At 36.4% G+C, this 17,915-nt stretch overlaps 1 protein-coding gene across 2 annotated transcripts in view; it reads right to left on the bottom strand.

Moving 5' to 3' along the window:
* IFT74 (intraflagellar transport 74) overlaps positions 1 to 17,915 on the bottom strand; it is a 90,275-nt gene that overhangs the window by 24,318 nt on the left and 48,042 nt on the right. For both annotated transcript variants that reach the window (XM_032860322.1, XM_032860323.1), the window contains exon 13: positions 12,994 to 13,073. In XM_032860322.1, coding sequence (XP_032716213.1) covers positions 12,994 to 13,073 — 80 coding nt within the window. The remainder of the gene's footprint in view (positions 1 to 12,993; positions 13,074 to 17,915) is intronic.

The following is a 17,915-nucleotide window of genomic DNA, read 5'->3' as shown; positions in this document are numbered from 1 at the left end:
ACCAAGTCTAAGACTAATAACATCCTACTATCATAGGAGAGGACAAGATCATATATTGGGGAAGCTAATCAGTATGTCACACTGGAGGTACAAAAGCAGGCAAGCAAAAGGGTCCAAAGTAGTAAGAGTAAAGAGACCAAAGGGGAAGGAAAAGGGCACTTTGACATATAAGGGTTATTTTAGGGCTGTCCTCAAATTCTTAACATTTGATGTAATTATAGTTCTACATTTATTTATTTATTTATTCCAAATTTACTGAATGCCTACTACATGCCAGATACTGTAGCAGGTGCTGGGGACATAAAAATGAGAGCAAAATAGTTATAACTCGGGGCGCCTGGGTGGGTTAAAGCCTCTGCCTTCATCTCAGGTCATGATCCCAGGGTCCTGGGATTGAGGCCCACATTGGGCTCTCTGCTCAGCGGGGAGCCTGCTTCCTCCCGCATCTCTGCCTGCCTTTCTGCCTATTTGTGATCTCTGTCAAATAAATAAATAAAATCTTAAAAAAAAAAAGTTATAACTCTATCCTAGAAGGGCTTACAAATTATTAGATGTACAAAACCAAAAGCTACAATGGAACATAAGTGTTCTAAATGAGGTATGTATGAAGTCCTATAATAAGCAGATAGGTGAAAGACTTCAAAAGGTTCTTATGTAGAAAATACTGTAGCAAGGCACTCTTACAGGTAACGAAGGAATTACAGAGACGAGGAAGACCTTTGCCTTCAAGACATTTATACTACAAGTACCCCAAATTAAGAAATGGTTATGGACTATTACAAAAGACTTGGAATACTGTACAGAGGATTATCATTGTTTTCTGATGCTCTCTGCCATAGAAAGCTAGTGGAGTAAGGGAGATTCGTTCTTCTTGCACTCCCATGGGGCTGAGTAGCACCACAGCCTCCTCTGTCCTCACAGCCAGCTCATCTGACTCTTACTTCTCCCCCATCCAATGTTTCCTTGATTCTAGCCTTACAGAGCTATCTTGAATTTTATATTCTGAGAAGAAGTTCTGCCACTCGAGAAAGTCTGAGTACCATTTTTCTCCCACCTTCTATCTTGATTAATATATAACAAGCTGTAAGCTAATGACTCTTTTGCCCTCAAGCCCCCCAAATTGACCAGTCCACTGATTTTGGAGGTGATAGAGCAGCAAAAAGAAAATTCAGAGAAGTGGGCCAAGAATAAAACCCCATAGGACTTCTGCATGTCCAAATTCCTTCCTCTCTAGCACTTGGGGTCCTTCTGAGGCAAGCTAAGTCTCCCCAGGACCTTTGAGTGTTTAATACTTTTGAATGTTCCTTATGTGGCATGGTTTTTTTTAGTCTCTGCCATTCTGCTCAATCTGCTCTTAGTGAGTTCCAGTTCTTCTTTATCCCTTTTGAAGTATAATGCCAAGGGCTGCCTGGGTGGCTCAGTCAGTTAAGCACCCAACTCTTGATTTCGGCTCAGGTCATGATCTCAGGGTCATGAGACTGGGCTCTGTGCTGGCCATGGAGTCTTTTAAGATTCTCTCCCTCCCTCTGCCCTCTCCCCCCTAATGGAACAAGAGAAAGAGAAAGAGAAAAAGAAAGAAAGAAAGAAAAAAAGAGCTTCAGGAAGGGGGAGGGAGGGAGCGATGGAGGGAGAGAGATAAGGGAAAGAAAGAAAGGAAGAAAGGAAGAAAGAAAGAAAGAAAGAAAGAAAAGGGAAAGAAAGAAAGAATGCCAAGAAATTAAGGATTCAAAACTATCACTTCCCACAGTCTATATATTCATCCTTCTGTTAATGCAATCTAGAATTTCAGCTGTTTTGGAGGCTATATCACATTAATTTATACCGAGTTGTTGTTTAAATCTCTGCTAACATTTTCACATATTTCAGTAAGCCAGGATACTTTCTCCTCCCCTTTCTTACTTTGATTTTAATTAGTTTAGGGTTCCTATTATATTCCATCTTTTTATATTCAGTTTCTCTCTCCCACCTACTTTCCACCTGTCATTAGAGCAGTAAGTAATAAACTAGCATATCAAATACCACCAAACTGCTATGTTAAAATGAGTCCATATAAGTTTAATGTTTTTTTTTTTTTAAGATTATTTATTTGTCAGAGAGAGAGAATGCGCACACATGCAGGGGGAGCAGCAGGCAGAGGGGAAGCAAGCTCCCTGCTAAGTAAGGAGCCAGATGCAGGACTCAATCTCAGGATCCTGGGATCATGACCTGAGCTGAAGGCAGACGCTTAACTGACTGAGCCACCCAGGTGTCCCTAAGTTTAATGTTTTAAACTAACTTTTGGCTTCAGGCTTCTTCCAACTTATCAACCATACATTCTCTGCAAAATGTTTTAAATTTTGGCAGGCGAGTTTCTTTACAGCTATGCAGACCAAGTCTGATAATTCTATTTCTACACACTAGAGGCACTTTAAAAATACGTAATAAAAATTCTCCAAATTTGCAAAAGTTAAATTATTGCTAAAAGCCTCACCATATAAGCAAAAGAAAAAGGACCATGAAGACATTTGATTTGGGGCAACTGGGTGGCTTAGTTGGTTAAGGAACTGCTTTCGGTTCAGGTCATGCTCCCAGGGTCCTGGGATCAAGTACCCACTGGGCTCCTTGCTCAGCAGGGAGCCTGCTTTTCCCACTCCCTCTACCTGCTACTTCACCTGTTTGTGCTCTCTCTGTCAAATAAATAAATAGGGGTGCCTGGGTGGCTCAGTGGGTTAAAGCCTCTGCCTTCGTCTCAGGTCATGATCCCAGGGTCCTGGGACTGAGCCCAGCATTGGGCTCTCTGCTCAGCGGGGAGCCTGCTTCCCCCTCCCCTTGCCTGCCTCTCTGCCTACTTGTGATCTCTTTCTGCCAAATAAATAAATAAAATCTTTAATAAATAAATAAATAAAAATTACATATATTTAAAAAAAAACATTTGTTTTAACAGAGTAATGTCAATGAAACTGGATGGTAAAATAAATAGTCCTTGGAATGTACTAAATACAACATAACTTCTTGATTATTTCCTAAAGCAGTGGTTATAAACTTTGCATATATCAGAATCATCAGGAGGGGTTGCTGAAACACAAATTGCTAAACCCTATCCCTAGCATTTCACACTCAGTAGGTCTGAAGTGGAGCCCCAGAATTTGTTACAGATGGTGCTTATGCACTTGATCTGGAAATAATACCATCATCCTAATGAAAACTACAAAATATAGTTTAACAAATCTTCAAATTGAATAATAAGCAATGATTCCTTCTTCTTCATTGAATGTATACTGAATCTCTATAGAATGGCAATGTGTAAATGCCATTTGACATCTCAGATACCAGAATATAAATCACTTGGAAACTGAATTGATTAACTTAAATATCCTGGGGAAAATACTTTTCAAAATATGTTTTGGGAAAATCCCCAGGTAAGTTATTCAAATTTCAGTTTATAAATTAAAACCATTAATAATAACAGCTAATAACTAAAACTATATGCACTATTATAATGGTATGCTATTCTCAGTCTCTCTCTCACACACAAAACTCCTTTCATCTAATCTGCACAGTGACCCTAAGTAGAAAGAAGGTACTGTTATCATCTCCATTTCAAAAATGAAAAAACTAGTGGCACCGCAGCGGCTCAGTCAGTTGAGCAGCTGGCTCTTATTTTGGCTCAGGTCATCATCTCAGGGTCATGAGTCTGAGCCCCAAGTCTGACTCTGCACTAAGCAAGGAGCCTGCTTGAGATTCTTTCTCTCCCTCTGCCCCTCCCCTACTCACACATGTGTGCTCTCGCTCTCTAATAAATAAATCTTTAAAAAATAAAAACAAATAAAAATGAATTAACTAAAAAATAGAAAATAAAAATGAGGAAACTAAGGTATATAAAAAAGTCAAAGAGTTTTCCAAAATCAGCCAGTAAAATAGCACAGCTCAGATCTGAATCCAGACATTCTGGTTGCAGACCTGTACTCTTAAATAAAACTATTCCGTCTCTATAAATTCCATATTACCTGACATACGCAGAGAATGAGAGCTTCTAAACTAGGCCATAGAACACTGAGTATGAAAAAAGTAGTCTATAGACAAACCAAAGAAAAATTTTTATATTTTTATTACCCTTCAAGGAAGCATATAAATTATAGAGTAAATTGCAATGACTTTATACAGAGTTTAGGACAGTAATACAATTATTCTATAGCACTTCACATATATTTCTATCATGATACATATTTATCACATTGTAGCAGTTAGATTTTTAGATGTCTGATATGCTATACCAATAACAACATATTTGGTTTTACAATCTTATCCATCTTTGGAAAGATACTGTACTCTAAAAATGAAGGAATAATTTTTAGTGAGCAATAATGCCCCAAAATCTTCTTGAGAGACAAGTGCTTAAAAATAAAAGATTTTTTTTAAAATGTGACTACTTTCTCAACTGTTTTGGTTAAGCCTGGTCTAAGTAGACATTCAGAAAATTAGCCCCACCTTGTGGATCACAGTAGTACTACAAATGCGGGCCTTAAGGAACAGTGAACAGTCGAAGTGTATATTCTCTGATCCCTACCTCTGAAACCAGTAACATTATATGTTAATTGAATTTAAATTTAAAAAGTGTATTCTCTTGACTGACAAAAACAATAAATTTATAAATAACTGGTGAGGAAGAACTTTCACATACTGCTGTTGGTTGTATAAAATGGCACAAGTTTTTCTGGAAGAAATTTGCAAAAATAATAAAAATTATAAACATAAGTAACATTCTATTCATAATTTCATTTCTAGAAATTTACCTATAGAAATATTCAAGTTAAAAAACATGTATGCAACAAGGTTATTTACTGTACCAGTATTCTTGGTAGTGAAAAATTAGAAACCATTTAAATGTCAATGTGGATACAGTGAATATACTATTTAACCATAACACTAACAAAGATGATGATGGCAGCTAACAGTTGTTGGGAGTAATAAATACGTGCCAGGCACCATTCTTGGTCTGGCTTTAAAACCCTGATACTGACCACTATGCTATACTTCGTAGAATGAAGTATACATCCTCATATGGAAGAAGGTACATTAAATATGGACTTAAATGAAAGATTCAATCTCAGAGGAATTATAGATTACTGCATCTTAAAATACATATGCTTATAAATGTACAGAAAAAATCTAAAAGTCTATAAAGACATCAAATTGTAAATAATTTGAAAGGCTGGGATGACTCTAAACACTGAGATGACTATGAGGAGAAAGGAGATGACTTTTTACTTTATATACTTTTGTTCGCTTGAAATTTTCAAATTAAGTACATACCAGATTTTTATATCAAAAGCACAAATTTTAAAAAATAAATTAAATAGTCTTTAACATAACTAGTTCAAGGAAAAAGATTTTTAAAAACAGGTTAAAAAGAGGAAGGGATAACCTCCTACCTGGTAAGGTTAATTGCACAGTTAATGAAAGCATGAGAATGGTCAAAGTCACACACACACACACACACGCACGCCACCTATAAAATAAAGCATATTCAGGTGATTAAAACTCTAGAAATTCTGAGTAAGTTAGGTTTATGAAATTGATAATTTCTTAAAGATGGCAAATTGAATATGCACAATTAATTCTAATCCTCACCAAACTGAATTAAAACTATAGTAAAAAGAATTTTTAAAGGTAAAATTCCCAGGAAAAATGAAAATTAAAAAAGAAAATAACAGAAATAAAATTTCAAAAGCTGTAAGTAGATGGACAAGTAGCAACTAATTGAGCAGACTAGAGAAAGCCTAAACCTAAGCCAGCACTGGGTAAAGCTGAGAACCAAGCCAGTTTCAAAAGGTTTTAGAATTTTGCATAGAAGACCAATCACTTATTTTGTGTTCCTACTCCATGAAAGGTTGTGTCATGTTTTAAAACAGTAACACTCTTCTATTTAATGTAATATAGTGAAGAATAAATAAAGGATCTGATATAAGTGGACCAAGAAACAATACCTACTTTGAGGAAGCTTCAATATGAGACTATATAAAGTCTCAAGTATTAATATGTAGGTGAGAATAAAAAAATTCTAAGTCAACAATCACAAAAACAAATTACTTAGCTATATGTCACAAATAAACCTTGAGGTAAAAGGATCCTTATTTAAAAGATATCCTGTGTTATAATACAGACTACTACTATTTTTTTTTTCTTTACCCGGAACAATAGTGTTTTTTCCATTACTTACTCTTTCTCATTCAGAGCAATATCTTTTCAAGTTTTTATTTAAATTCCAGTTAGCATACATTGTAATATTAGTTTCAGGTATACAATTTGGTGATTCATCATTTATATACAACATCCAGTGCTCATCTGAACAAGTCAACTCCTTAATACCCATCACCCATTTGACACATTTTTGGGCTCTTTCCATAATTTGGCTACTGTTTATAATGCTGCTCTAAACATTGGGATTCATGTGCCCATTCGAATCAATGTTTTGGTATCCTTTGGGTAAATACCTAGTAGTGCAATTGCTGGATCATAGAGTAGTTCTATTTTTAACTTTCTGAGGAACCTCCATACTATTTTCCAGAGTAGCTGCACCAGTCTGCATTCCTATCAATGGTGCAAAAGAGTTCCCCTTTCTCTGCATCTTTGCCAATCTGTTGTTTCCTGTGTTGTTAATTTTAGCCATTCTGACAGGTGTGAGGTGGTATCTCATGTTAGTTTTGATATGTATTTCCCTGATGATGAGTGATGTTGAGAATCTTTTCATGTGTTTGTTAGCCAGCTTTATATCTTCTTTGGAAAAATGTCTATTCATTTCTTCTGTCCATATCTTAACTGGATTACTTATTTTTAGGGTTGTTGAGTTAAGTTCTTTATAAACTTGGATACTAACCTTTTATCAGATATGTCATTTGGAAATATCTTCTCCCATTCTGAAAGCTGCCTTTTAGTTTTGTTGATTGTTTCCTTCACTGTGCAGAAGCTTTTTATCTTGTGAAATCCCAATAGTTCATTTTTGCTTTTGTTTCCCTTGCCTCAAGAGACATATCTAGTAAGACATTACTATAGCCAGTGTCCAAGAGGTTACTGCCTATGTTCCCCTCTAGGATTTTTATTGTTTCCTGTCTCACATTTAAGTCTTTTCATCTATTTTGAATTTATTTTTGTGTAGGGTATAGGAAAGCAGTCCAGTTTCATTCTTCTGCATATTCCTGTCCAGTTTTCCCAACACCATTCAAAGAGACTGTCTTTTCCCATTGGATAGTCTTTCTTGCTTTGTTGAAGATTAGTTGAACCATATAGTTATGGGTCCATTTCTGGGTTCTCTGTTTTGTTCCACTGATATATCTGTCAGTTTTTCTGCCAGTACGATACTGTCTTGACCACTACAGCTTTGTAATATCACTTGAAGTCCAGAACTGTGATGCCTCCAGCTTTGCTTTTCTTTTTCAAGACTGCTTTGGCTATTCAGGGTCTTTTCTGGTTCCATACAAGTTTTAGGATTGTTTATTCTAGCTCTGTGAAAAAAGCAGGTGGTATTTTGAGAGGGATTGCTTTATAAGTGTAGATTGCTTTGGGTAGTATAGACCTTTTAACAATATTTGTTCTTCCAATCCATGAGCATGGAATGTTCCTTCATTTCTTTGTGTTATCTTCAATTTCTTTCCTATATGTGTTATAGTTTTCCGAGTACAAATTTCCTACCTCTTTGGTTGGGTTTATTCCTAGGTCTCACAGTTTTTGGTGCAATTATAAATGAGAGCGATGCCTTGGTTTAGACTTTCTGCCGCTTCATTACTGGTGTACAGAAAGGCAACAATTTCTGTACGGTGATTTTGTATCTTGTTACTTTACTGAATTCATGTATCAGGTATAGCAATTTTTTCAGTGGAGTCTTTTGGGGTTTTCTTGTTTTTTTTTTTTTTTTTAAGATTTTATTTATTTATTTGACAGACAGAGATCACAAGCAGGCAGAGAGGCAGGCAGAGAGAGGAGAGAGGAGGAAGCAAGCTTCCTGCTGAGCAGAGAGCCCGATGCGGGGCTCGATCCCAGGACCCTGGGATCATGACCTGAACCGAAGGCAGAGGCTTTAATCCACTGAGCCACCCAGGCGCCCCTTGGTTGTTTTTTTAAGATCTTATTTTTTTAAGTAAACAGGGGCTCAAACTCACAACCCCAAAATCAAAAGACCTATGTTCTTCCAACTGAGCCAGACAGGCCCTCCTTTTGGGTTTCCTGAATAGAGTATCATGTCATCTTCCTTGCCAATTTGGATGCTTTTATTTTCTAATTGTTGAGGCTAGGACTTCTAGCACTATGTTAAATAACAATGGTGAGAGTGGACATCCCTGTCTTGTTCCTGACTGTAGAGGAAAAGCTCTCAGTTTTCCTCCATTGAGAGCGATATTAGCTGTTGGCCTTTCATATATGGCTTTTAGGATGTCAAAGTATGTTCTATCTCTACTTTGTTGAGTTTTTATTAAAAAAGGATGCTGTACTTTGTCAAATGCTTTTTCTGCATCGATTGAGAGGATCATATGGTTCTTTTATTAATGTGGTGTATCATGCTGATTGATTTGCAAATATTGAAGCACCCTTGCAACCCAGGAATAAATCCCACTTGATCATGGTGAATGATTCTTTTAATGTACTGTTGGATTTGATTTGCTAGTATTTTGTTGAGAATTTCTGCATCCACATTCATCAGGGATATTGGCCTATAGTTCTCTTTTTTAGCGGAGTCTTTGTCTTGTTTTGAAATCAGGGTAATTCTGGCCTCACAGAATGAGTCCGAAAGTTTTCATTCCATTTCTATTTTTTGGAACAGTTTGAGAAGAATAGGTAGAACTCCCCTGGGAATCCATCTGATCCTGGACTTTTGTTGGGAGATTTTTGATTACTGCTTCAATTTCTTTGCTGGCTACGGGTCTCCTCAAGTTTTCTATTTCTTCCTGTTTCAGATTTGGTAATTTATATGTTTCTAGGAATCTACCCATTTCTTCCAGATTACCCAAATTGTTAGCATATAATTTTTCATAATGTTCTCTTACAATTGTTTGCCTTTTTGTGGTGATGGTTATTTCTCCTCTCTCATTTGTGATTTTATTTATTTGGGTCCTTTCTCTCTTCTTTTTGGTAAGAGTGACTAGGGAGTTTTCAATTTGATTAATCCCTTCAAAGAACCAGCTCCTGGTTTCATTGATCTATTCTACTGTTTTTTTTTTTGTTTCTACTTAAAAAAAAAATTTATTTATTTATTTGAGAGAGAGAGCGCACAGAGGGAGAGTGAGAGGGAGAAGCAGACTCCCCACTGGTCAGGGAGCCCAGTGTAGGGCTTGATCCCAGGACCCTGGGATCATGACCTGAGCTGAAGGCAGATGCTTAATTGACTGAGCCACCCAGGTGCCTCCTGGTTTTTTTGTTTCTGTATTATTTATTTCTGCTCTAATCTTTATAATTTCCCCCTTCTGCTGGCTTTAAGAAGCAGCAATATTTTAAAAGGCAACAATTAAGAAAATACTTAATGGCTGGCATTTAGCTGAGAAAAGAGAACTCTCTGCTTTAGCAATGATGTAGTTTATACTCATATTCTGGCCATTTTAGTAACTTTCAATAGAAGTACTTCTCATTGCTTCTAGTTAGCATAAATAATAATTATTTACAGAGCAGTATATGTATTAATCTTTTTAGAATCCATATAAATAAATGACTTCATCCATTAATAAGGCAAAACCACTATCTGGATGAAGCCTAACAAATATTTAAGATGATAAAATTAAATCCTTCAGCAGTTTGAAAAGAGTAATGCTATCTTATTATATTGAAATTTTTGCAAGGAAATTATTACTTTTTTCAGTCACTTAAAGATAAAGTAAAGATTTTAGATCTAAGAAGCCTATCTAGAATTGGTCAAAAGTCCAAGTGTATTATGAGGATAACTTAGCATCTGCACAATGAAGATTTTCATAGAACAGTCAAATAACTACTCATTGAATTTACTTAGTTTAGCTTTAAGAAATAGTTACTCAATGAAACTTTTGGCAAATTATAACTTTAGAGACTTGTCAAAAGGAATACATATAATGTACTTAAGGAAGATATTGGACTACACAGCCACAATTAATACCTAGCAGAGAATAAAACTGTACGTAGCCCCATATCCAAGGATGCCTCTGAATTTAAAATGAATTACACAATACTGAAAGACGAAGCAACTACTAACAAAGTGAGACATATATAAATCATTCATAGTTTATAAGTTATCTTAACCAGAACCTCTACAAGGCAAAAAGTAGTCTTAGGTGGATCATACAAAGGTATCATAAACAGCAGAAGCTAAGATAGCATCTACAAAATTAGTAAAATAGGCCAGAAGGGATAAAGCCTGAGGCAGGAAGAAGTATGAATTGGAAAGTCAAAATAACTTGATTATCCTCCATATCTTAAGGACTGGATGATCTACAGTCTTATGTCAAGGAACTGCTGAGAACGCAGAGGTAGGTGAGAACCCACCACTTTACTGGAAATTATTAATCCAAGGTAGAAATCCTCTAGAAAATAACAAAACCTTTGCTAACCAATCCAGCTATCTCTGGAGAAGAATGCATATGTACATCCTAAGAACTAGAGGGCACAAAGAAGTGATAGAGCCCAACTTTCATCTTTTGTTCATTCTACAAATCTTTCCCCACTAAAGTATAGCACCGTTTCATTCATTCCACAAACATTTATTAAGTGTTTATTTTCTTAGACTCTGTGTAGATGAAAGAGGTTACCAGAATGAATAAGACACAGTCCAGATCCTTTGAGGATGTATAAACAGGCAGACAAACATCCAAGTAGGTGCTGGTAATATCGTATAGTCAATATAGTGATATACGCAGTGTGCTCTGATAATGGAGTAATTCACTCACTTAGCTCAGCCCAGAATAGGTCAGGGAGGGAAGTTAGGGTTATTATGGTGGATTAAAGGACACCTGAAGTAGATTTTAAAAGATGAGAAGTTACAAAGTAAATAACAGGGGAAAGAATATTCAAGACAAAGGAATAAACAGTAGGAGCAAAGGATTGAGCATGACACAGTTTGATTTATCATAAAGGGGGTGAGGTGTGGAGTACCACAAGAAGATTATTATTAGACTGTAAGGATAAAGATGATGAGGAGTAGGAAAGGAGATAGACAACATACAGGTCAGACTGCAGAGGGACTATAATGCCATGCAAAGATTCTTAAACTTTATCTCATAGGTCATTGGGAGCCACTGTTAAGCAGGAGAATGACAGAATCAATTTTACATTAAGTTACTCTAGCAACATACTGGTAGATGAATCTGAGAGGGGACAAGATTGGAGGTGGGACAACCAGTTGGAAATCTACTGTAATAGGTCAGGTAAGAAATAATGAAGTCCTGAACTAATATATAACCTTCTAACAAAACCCCCTGTGCTTTTATCTCCATAATTCAGGATGTTCACATTATAGCAGAAGAATAAAAAAAAGGAATGTGTTGAGATATATATATATTTTTTTAATATGTACTATTATAGATTTTTTTCCACATTAATCAAAAAGGACAAAGAAGATTAGAAATTAAAAAGGAAAACAGAGGGCGCCTGGGTGGCTCAGTGGGTTAAGCTGCTGCCTTCGGCTCAGGTCATGATCCCAGAGTTCTGGGATCGAGTCCCGCATCGGGCTCTCTGCTCAGCAGGGAGTCTGCTTCCCTCTCTCTCTCTCTGCCTGCCTCTCTGTCTACTTGTGATCTCTCTCTGTCAAGTAAATAAATAAAATCTTTAAAAAAAAAAAAAAAAGGAAAACAGAAGCTAAAATTCAAAACATTCTACTTATCTTAGAACTGGCAATTAATAATAAATCATTGTGCTTAAACCAAGTTACTTTACTGGAAACACAAATTGAATGTTGTTAAAAATTTAAATTGAGGAAGAGGAAAATTGTTTAGAAAGTTTCCTATAAAGTGTCTAAAATCAAGACAATCCTACTAGCTGTGGGAATTTGAGTAACTTTTCTGAGCTTCAACAAATATGAAAGGGCTTATAAGACTTCAAAAAGTTCTTGCAAAGATCACATAGTGCCCAGTAGAGGTACATAATTAATCAATAGTAGCTAATGCTATTATTCATACATCAAGAAAAAATATAAATAAAACTAATATACTACATTTAAAACTGAAGTAAAAAATTTATTTAGGAATTGAACACCCTTTTCCCTGCTATGAGTGTTTCTTTAGCCATAATAGATATATACAAAAATGCATACTATTTACAATTATCATATGTAACTCATAAGAATATATAGTCAATTCTTGCTAATCCAAGAGCACATAAATACCAGTTTGCAGTTAATCTGTGATTAAAGTGTCATGAGGAACCCACCTTTCTCATCCTTATTACAAAGAAGCTGGTAAGGAAAGTACAACACCCAATCTCTTCCCCCCCCAACTACACATACACTATAACTCCCAAACAGCCACCAAAAGCATTTCCACTTAGTTCAGACCCCAGGCTCCCACAAGTGTTCTAGTCCCTTTGGCTCTTCAATCCCACAGCTGGGGAAAGTTGGAAAAGGATCAGAATTATCAGTGCTTGCTACCTCATTACTGAGACCCCCTAAATAATTAATTCTTTGTTTATGACATGATCCTCTCTCCCATCTCAATTCTTACCCCAATTGATTGATAGTTGACATATTAAGGAGGTATAAATTAGAAATCTGTAATAACTTTCAAATGTTTTAGTTCATTTTATAACAAATTGATTTGCAAAACAAAATAAATTCTTGTCACCATATAACCATTTTAAGTTATTTCAAGTTGTTAGTCTGCTTAAATAATTTAACAGTAATTATAATATTTACTATTATACTATAGTTAAGCATTTCAGTCATTAAAGTTAGGGAACTCATTAAGAATTAAATAATAAATCCCAAGGAAATAGTCCCTGAGACCCAAGTTAATACTAAGTCAATATTGCTATATATGTTATTATACATTATAAAAATTCCAGAAAAATTACCTTGGTGTTCCTCTAAATCCATGTCCAGTTGTCTAATTTCTTCATTGAACTGATTTATTTTTTCTTTTATATCTGTTAACCTGTTGAAAATATTATTTAATAAATTTATGACAGATAATTTAGAAATTCAACAGAAACATTTCATGATGACATTAGGAAATCTTTTCTAAGTTGCAAAAATAGTATCTGTATATAATATGCCCTATTCTGAAGACAATATATAAATTTAGAGAGAAAAGTCTTTTCTAGATCTTTCTTTAGGATTCATATTCAGAGTGCAAGTATATTCTGAGCATGCTGGGTTGCCTGATTTGAAAAGCAAACCTTTCCCCAACATTCTTTTGAGCTTAATTTGTGGTATTAAAGTGAAAAATCTTAGCAACCTTCTTTTTTGTTGGTTTGTACAAACTGAACTAAAATGGCAAATTAGTCTCAAAAATTAGAAAATAAGAGAAAATTTACCATTGATTGAAGATTATATAGGTTAAAATTTTAACAAACAGCATTTGTACTTGTTACAAAGCTACAGTAATTAACATAGTGTTGTATTGAAATAAAGGAAGATATATACAGCAGCAAAATAAGAAATGAGACCCTGTATCTATATACAACTGATTTTTGACAAAGGTGTCAAAATAATTAAGCAGGGAAAGAATATTAAATAGTATTTGTTGAAAGAATATTTCAACAAATGTTGCTGAGACAACTGGATAAGCAAAAAGAAAAGAATAAAACTGAACTCCTACCTCACACCATATACAAAAGTTTACTTAAAATGGATCATAGCTCTAAACATAAAGGCAAAACTACAAAATTCTAAGAATAAATCACAGGCATAAATCTTCCTGATTTTGGATTAGGAAATGGTTTCTTAGATAGGTCACCAAAACCATAAGCAACAAAAGAAAAAATAAACTAGACATTATCAAAATTTAAAACTTCTGTGCTTCAAAAGACATGACTGAGAAAATAAGAAGAACCCAGAGAATAGGAGAGAAACTTTGCAAATCATTTATCTGATAAGAGACTTGTCTCTTAAATTCTTAATCTCAGGAAAGAAACTGAAGGCTGCTGGAGCGGTAGAGGAGAGATAGGGTGACTGGGTTATGGACACTGGGGAGGGTATGTGCTATTGTGAGTGCTGTGAGTTACAGAATACTGATGATTCACAGACCTGTACCCCTGAAACAATACATTATATGAGACTTGTCTCTGGAACATATAAGGATTTCTCACAATAATAAAAAGATAAATAACCAAATTAAAAATTGGGCAAAGGAGGGACACCTGGGTGGGTCAGTCAGTTAACGTCATCAGATTGAACCCCACATTGATTCCCTGCTCAGCACAGAGACTGCTTGAAATTCTTTCTCTCCCTCTCCATCTTCCCCCACTCATGCATGCACTTGCCTTTTCTCTCTCTCTCTCTCTCTCTCTTTAAAATAAATAAATAAATCAGGGAGGAGTTAAGATGGCAGAGGAGTAGGGGACCTTAAGTTCATCTGGTCCCTAGAATTCAGCTAGATGGTTATCAATCAATCTGAACACCTATGAAATCAACTGGAGATCTGAGAAAAGAAATGCTGCAATTCTACAAACAGAAAAGTGACCACTTTTTGGGAGGTAGGAGATATGGAGACATGAATCCTGGGCGATACATTGGAGGCTACTGCAAATTATTAGAGCAAAGGAGTGCAAAATTGGAACTAACAGAAGTCTGCTATGGTGGGGGAAGTCCCTGGCTTAAAGGTGCTTAGTGATGAAGCAGGGCAGAACTCCAGGTGGGAAAGCAAGGTCTCAGGAACCCTGGGTTCACAAAAAGAATAGGGGTACCTGAGTACAGCAGAGTTCCCAGGCATCAGAGTGGGGAAGCTGACTGAAAACAGTGAATCTAGGTGCCAGCTTTCTGCTCGGTGTTGCCATAAAATGAAATCACTACACAGTAACACAATTGCTTTCTGGACAAAAAGCCAGCAAAAGCCAGAAGTGCAGGAAGATCCCCCCTCCTCACCCCAAGAGAAACAGTATGGATCTGTACCACAGGAATCCAAAAAATCCAGAGACTCAAAACTGGGTTGCATGCCTGAGATAAAAACTCAGTCACAGGGGCGCCTGGGTGGCTCAGTGGGTTAAAGCCTCTGCCTTCAGCTCAGGACATGATCCCAGGGTCCTGGGATCGAGCCCCGCATCAGGCTCTCTGCTCAGCGGGCAACCTGCTTCCCTCCCACTCTCTGCCTGCCTCTCTGCCTACTTGTGATCTCTGTCAAATAAATATATAAAATCTTTAAAAAAGAAAAAAAAAAAAGAGAGAGAAAATCCTGAAAGCAGCTCAGGACAAGAGGTCTGTCCTTAACCTAAAAAGGTAGAAACCTATGAATGAAAGCAGATCTGTTTACAGAGACCTGGCAGACCAGAAAGGACTGGCATGATATATTCAATGTGCTAAATGGGAAAAATATGCAGCCAAGAATACTTTATCCAGCAAGGCTGTCATTCAGAATAGAAAGAAAGATAAAGAGTTTCCAGGACAAACAAAAACTAAAGGAATTTGTAGACACTAAACCAGCTCTGCAAGAAATATTAAAAGGGATCCTCTGAGTGAAGAGAGAGCCAAAAAGTAATAAGGACCAGAAAGGAACAAAAACAATCTACAGAAACAGTGACTCTACAGTTAATACAATGACACTAAATTCATATCTTACAATAATTACTCTGAAAGTAAATGGACTAAACTCCAATAAAAAGACAAAGGGTATCGGATTGGATTTAAAAAAAAAAAAAGACTCATGGATATGCGGTCTACAAGAGACTCATTTAAAGTGAGGGGTGGAAAACTATGTATCATGCTAATGGGACATCAAAAGAAAGATGGGGTGGCAATTCTTATATCAGACAAACTAGATTTTAAACCAAAGACTGGAAAAAGAGATGAGGAAGAACATTATATCATAATAAAAGGGTCTATCCAACAAGATCTAACAATTATAAATATCTATGCCCCTAAGTTAGGAACAGACAATTATGTAAACCAGTTAATAACAAAATTAAAGAAAAACATTGAGGGGTGCCTGGGTGGCTCAGTAGGTTAAAGCCTCTGCCTTCGGCTCAGGTCATGATCCCAGGGTCCTGGGATCGAGCCCCACATCGGGCTCTCTGCTCAGCGAGGATCCTGCTTTCCCCCCTCTCTCTCTCTGCCTGCCTCTCTGCCTACTTGTGATCTCTATCAAATAAATAAATAAAATATTAAAAAAAAAAAAAGAAAAACATTGATAATACCGCTATAATAGTAAGGGACACCCCACTCCCTGCAATGGACAGATCATCTAAGCAGAAGATCAACAAGGAAAACAAGGAAACAAGGGCTTTGAATGACACAATGGATCAGATGGACTTCATAAATATATTCAGAACATTTCATCCTAAAGCAACAGAATACACATTCTTCTTGAGAGCTCACGGGACATTCTCCAGAACAGATCACATACTGGGTCACAAATCAGGCCTCAACTGGTACCAAAGACTGAGATTATACCATGCATATTTTCAGACTAAAATGCTTTAAAACTTGAACTAAATCACAAGAGAAAATTTGGAAGGAAAACAAACACATGGAGGTTCAAGAGCATCCTAGTAACCAGGAAATTAAAGAAGAATTTTTAAAATACATGGAAATAGAGGTGCCTTGGTGACTACGTTGGTTAAGCATCAGCCTTTGGCTTAGGTCATGATCCCAGGGTCCTTGGATTGAGCCCTGTGATGGGCTCCCTGCTTAGTGGGGAGCCTGCTTCTCCTTCTTTCTCTGCCTCTCTCCCTGCTTGTGCCCACTCTCTCTCTCCCCCATGGAAATAAAATCTTTTTTTTTAAAAGATCTTTATTTATTTATTTGCAGAGAGAGAGAGAGATCACATTTAGGCAGAGAGGCAGGCAGAGAGTTGGGGGGGAAGCAGGTTCCCCGCTGAGCAGAGAGCCCGATGCTGGGCTGAGGCCAGCTTGGGCTGGCTGAGCAGAGAGCCCGATGCTTGGGCTGAGCCAAAGGCAGAGGCTTAACCCACTGAGTCACCCAGGTGCCCAATAAATAAAATCTTTAAAAAAGAAATACATGGAAACAAATGAAGAGAGAGAAGTATATAGCAATACAGGACTTTAAGAAGCAAGAAAATTTCAAATATACAACCTAACCTTACACCAAAAGGAGCTGAAAAAATAAAAGCAAATAAAGCCTAAATAAAAGAATAGCAAATAAAACATCATATGGTTGTCCTTTCTTTTATTAATGTGGTGTATCACGTGGATTGATTTGAGGATGTTGAACCACCCTTGCATTCTAGGAATAAATCCTATTTGGTTGTAGTGAATAATCCTTTTAATGTACTCTTGGATCCTATTAGTTAGCAACTTGATGCGAGTTTTTGCATCCATGTTCATCAGGGATATTGGTAATTCTCCTTTCTGGTGGGGTCTTTGACTGGTTTTGGGATCAAGGTAAGTCTGGCCTCATAGAATGAATTTGGAAGTTTTCCTTCCATTTCTATTTTTTGAAAAAGCTTCAGAAAAATAGGTATTAATTCTTCTTAAAATGTTTGGTAGAATTCCTCTGGGAGGCCATCCAGCCCTGGACTCTTGTTTGTTGGGAGAATTTTTATAACTGCTCCAGTTTGTTAAATGATGGGTCTGTTCAGGTTTTCTGTTTCGTCCTGTTTCAGTTTTGGTAGTTTATATGTTTCTAGGAATGCATCCGTTTCTTCCAGATTGCATAATTTGTTGGCATATAATTGTTCCTCATGTGCTCTTATAATTGTATTTCTTTGGTGTTCATTGTGATCTCTCCTCTCTCATTTATGATTTTATTTATTTGGTCCTTTCTTTTTCATTTTGATAAGTCTGGCTAGTAGGGGTTTATAGATCTTATAAATTCTTTCAAA

Source organism: Lontra canadensis, unplaced genomic scaffold, assembly GCF_010015895.1.
Source record: "Lontra canadensis isolate GAN:19392208 unplaced genomic scaffold, GSC_riverotter_1.0 scaffold19, whole genome shotgun sequence".
NCBI classification, from domain to species: Eukaryota; Metazoa; Chordata; class Mammalia; order Carnivora; family Mustelidae; genus Lontra; species Lontra canadensis.
Note: the sequence above shows the minus strand (reverse complement) of the source record. Positions and strands in the feature narration are given on the sequence as shown.